Here is a 4,375-nt window from a genome sequence, read left to right as displayed (position 1 = left end):
AACCCGTGTCCCCTGCATCGGCAGGCGGACCCTCAACCACTGCGCTACCGGGGAAGCCCTGAAGTTGGTTCATTTTGACAGTCGTTTTCTTCCTGACCTGTTCCCTGTAGCTCCGAAGCTCTCTCCCTCTTGGACTGTGACCCTGTCTACTCCTGATGACAATCACTTAATCAGCACATCAGATTGTCGCACGGCTGGTTTTACCTTGGGTAAAGATTCATTTTCCTTATTAACATCACAAGAACCCAGTTCTTTCCCCAACCAATTAAAGAGGAAAAATAGAAGGGTCCCAGTGTGATAGAGGGAAAAGAAAACTGTTCTGACTTGTGGTACAGGGGCAGGTTACTCAGTCCCACACGATCCTGGGAATCCAGTCCTCATGATTCTGAAATGCAGCTGGAGGTCAGGACCACACAGAAAAAGTAAACAGGCTGGAATAACCATTCTAGACATTGCTCACTACCCAGATATCAAAGAGTTCACCTAGGGTCAGAGCCTAGTTTTGGTGGATTTACTCTGTGTGTGTGTTAGCCTGCATTACTTAGAGTGGATATCTGGACAGCTTACGATAATAGCAACAATCCTCAATGAGCATTTTGCTTTCCTCCGTGTAATCTCCAGCAATAAGAACTTTGGTCTCTCCCTGTATTTTGCCCGACTATTCTGCTTGCAGAACATGTTAACATTTACTCTGTTTCTTTATAAGAGATGTTTATCTGAGTTTACTCTAGTTCATAGAGATTTCTGAGTTATTCTACGGTTCCTTTATGCCCTGGTGTTATAGACTTTGAATAGACTGCTGAGGTTGAATCCACAGTATTAATAAGGGGTGGTGGGAGGGATGGCAGGTGATAGGAACAACAACCCATTTTAGGATTATGTTTAAAGAATGAAACTAGTCTAACCACACAATGTGCCTTCTGATTTATTCATATGAGTAAACTGCAGCCTATTCAAATAATGCTAATATATTCCAAAGAGATACGCGAATTGTGGTTGATTTGGATTCAACGTCTATTTCTCCTCTCTGCAATTCTGGAGATTTTTGCCATACTCTGTATTTAACTTGTTAGAAAGAGGTAATAAAAGATCATTGCTTGGTAGAATCCACCCTGCTGGCAAGTTAGCTCTACCAGTTAACATTGAAATGTTATACCTTGCATTTAAATCTTTAGCAATATGTATCTAATATCCAGATATAAAAGAATAATTTGGTTGAAAAATTCCAGAAACGCATTTGACCAAGCGTGGATAGATCCTGGTGATTCTACTTGATTGAGTTTTGGAAGGCTGTGCTTCGATCCTCATCCCTTTCCCCCCTGCATCTGTCTTCTTGCTTCCTTGGGTAAAATAAACTTGATACACAAGGACTGATGTGAAATGCTTAGCTGACTACTTGCAATGACCCTAAGAAAACTGTCGCACCATGACCTTTTGAAAATAGACCACGGACAACCCAAGCACCCACTGCTTTGCCCTATCCCGAACCTCCCAGTGCATTTTTTTGTTTGTTTGTTTGTTTTTGCAGACTAGGTGCCATTTCATTCTTACTTATTTTCTATTTTCAAAATATAGCATTTGAGGCTCTGCTTGAAAGGGACCAAAGAGCCTCTCTTTCTTTTCTGACCGCCAGTATCCCCGAGGAGGAGGACTGATTCTGGGCTTGTAAATTGCGGCATTCACTTAGAGTGAATCGACAGGAGAGTCTGCTCAAAATAAAAGATTAACACTCCATGAAACAGCTCTGGGGGCAGAGGTTGAAAAGCAGAAGGAGCAAATTACATGTGTACGAACACCTCTAGATTTTGAATAGCAAATCTCACCAACCAAGGAATGCTTGGCTTTTTCTGAGCAAAGCCCAATGAATGTAAATCTGTGAGGAGACGGCACTGATACTACTAATAAAACCACAGAGCCCTAACTTCTCACAAGGACAGACTTTGGTGATAAAGGTCTTTATGACATACGTAGTGCGAGCTCATGAAGTCATGAGAGATCATAATTCTGAAGGAGAGACTTTCCTGGGACGTCACTAGCTTCACCTGGGGGAGTTTTACTTGGCCTATGCATCTTCACCTTCTCTGTTTCTCAAGAGCTCACGGAGCTGCGGAACTTGAACTAGACACTTCAAGCGGCAAAAACACCTTTCTCTAGTTCACCTCACCCAACCCTGGAAAGAATCATGTCCTGTGTTCTCCTGCTGGCCACATCCTCACCATCTTCTATGAGACTCAAGTTACCATCTTCCCATTTCATCTTCAAAGGCCCCAGAGACATTTCCACGCAACAGCTGTTCTCTCTCCACTCGCTCTCTGTGACATTTGGACCCTCCCCTTTCTCTTGGCCCCCGATGGCCTTCAAGTCACAATTGGAATCCTTTCTCTAAAGTGAATGTTGACCCTCTTTTCTTTTCTCCTCCCTCTCTGCCAACACTTGCGAAACTCTCCAGTTCAGGGGTTGGCCAGTTTTTTCCTGTCTTTTCTGCACCAGACAACAAATGGCTTTGCAGACCACGTTGCAATTACTTAAGGCCGAGGTGCAGTGCAGAAGCTGATGATACATCCACACATGGGTGTGGCTGTCCTCTACTAACACTCTGTTTAAGGGACACTGAAATTGGAATTTCATATGACTGTCATGTGTCAGGAAATATTTTTCTTTCAACCCTGAAAAAAAATGTAACTATTCTTAGCTCGTAAGCCACGGAGCAACAGGCGGCAGGCTAGATTTGGTCCGCACCCCCACCTACAGTTCTCCAACCTCTGCTCTAATCCATCAGGGCTGCCTTCCTGTGAGCTCTTCCCAGAGTAGAGATGAGTGTGGTAGGTAGGACAGAGTCAGCAGGAATCCCTGTGGGATGCTAAACCCTTGGCAGATGCGGGAAGGGGAGAGCAAAGGGGAGGCTGAGGCTGGGTTGTGTGAACTGAGACAAAGGGGGATTTTCTACCTAAAGGTTACTGGTTGGCAAGAGCTCTTTTGGGGAGGGAGACTGGGGGCAATGGAGGTATGAGGGTGGGGAGGGTCTGTATTTAGATCACACCAAGCATGCAAAAGGATATCAAGAGAAGCACCCCTGAAGAGTGGGAGCTATTAATAAGGATTTTAAACTGTATCAGTATTGGGCTGTGCACTTCCTTCCCTTGAAAGCCTTCTGAATTATCCCCCAGACTCTGCAGGGAACTGAAGATGAAAGCGGCTGCAGGGGGAACAGGATCTGGAGCATCATTGAACGATTGCAAAAACAATTCACTGCCAACAGACTGTCCCGGCAGGGTCCCAGTGCTATGGTCGTGGCCTGGATAGGCACGCTGCCCCTCGGATGCCCAATTAGATAGAATTGGGGGAAACCTAATGCAGAGAGCACTTTATCTCTGCTTGAACACCCAAATGAACAGCATGGGAAACTGAGTCTGAGCTCATGAGTCAGCCCTGGAGAAGCTCCTAACCCTGCCTCTCACTCCAGGTGCCTGGGGTCTTGGGGCTAGGACAGAGGGGAGGGCCCCCAACTCAATGGCTAGAATCTAAGGTAAGTTCAAGGGGCCATGTTAGTAGTTTGGATAGAGACTTCTCTGAGGGTTGCCATGCAAGCACGTGGCCTCAGCCAGCTTGGCATGAAACCAACCCCAAACCGGGACAAAAACAAAACCAAAACCGAAGAAACTTGAGAGGTATTACTTCTTAAAGAAAATGACCTTTTAAGAAATATGCTCAGTCATCAAGCTTTATATATACAGAGAGGTGACTGAGTGAGAATGAAATGGGGCCAGAGGAGGAGACATTTTTCGATGGTGGTGGTGAGGGGAAGGGTCAGGAGCCCAAGGACAAAGCCTTGTCTTGGGACAACAAGGGGATGCTCAAACCTATTAGAGGGGTACCTGGTTACCCAGGAAACCTGAGAGTCCTGCCCTGCATCCAACCTCCTCTAAAAGAAGTGAGTTCAATTGTTGCCAGCAAGCAGGGATCCGGCTGGGAGGGTATTCAAAAAGGGGAGACTTGAAGACCACAGTCATTTGGGGTGCTTGAAACCTCCAGGCCCTGACCACTTCCCATGCGTGTGCATTTCCCTTCTCCACGATTAGTAATTTGGATGGCTTTTCTTATCCGATCTGCTCCCTTTCCTCCCCATCTGGAATTCTGGAAAGAAGGGAAAGACTTTTCCAATCAGGACCTTGCTTTTCCCTTCCCTATGCCCTGGGAGATTTGGAGAGGCAGCAGGAAATGCTGGAGAGCACTCGTGTCCCTGCAGGAACAGGCAGTTGCAACGCACGACCATCACTATAGATCTACGATTTATGAAAATAAAGCAATATGTGCCTGTTTCGGTGCCTGCCGTTTGCCTACCAATGGTGCAGTGTTCACCATTCCAGCCCTCTCG

At 46.0% G+C, this 4,375-nt stretch overlaps 1 protein-coding gene across 1 annotated transcript in view; it reads right to left on the bottom strand.

Moving 5' to 3' along the window:
- The window catches only part of TENM2 (teneurin transmembrane protein 2), a 1,025,435-nt gene that overhangs the window by 167,369 nt on the left and 853,691 nt on the right, over positions 1 to 4,375 (bottom strand). Inside the window, exon 13 of the mRNA XM_007447833.1 lies at positions 4,342 to 4,374. Coding sequence (XP_007447895.1) covers positions 4,342 to 4,374 — 33 coding nt within the window. The remainder of the gene's footprint in view (positions 1 to 4,341; position 4,375) is intronic.

The sequence above is a fragment of the Lipotes vexillifer genome, unplaced genomic scaffold (genome assembly GCF_000442215.2).
Source record: "Lipotes vexillifer unplaced genomic scaffold, Lipotes_vexillifer_v1.1 scaffold370, whole genome shotgun sequence".
Taxonomy (NCBI): Eukaryota; Metazoa; Chordata; class Mammalia; order Artiodactyla; family Lipotidae; genus Lipotes; species Lipotes vexillifer.
This window is presented reverse-complemented; position numbering and strand designations above follow the sequence as displayed.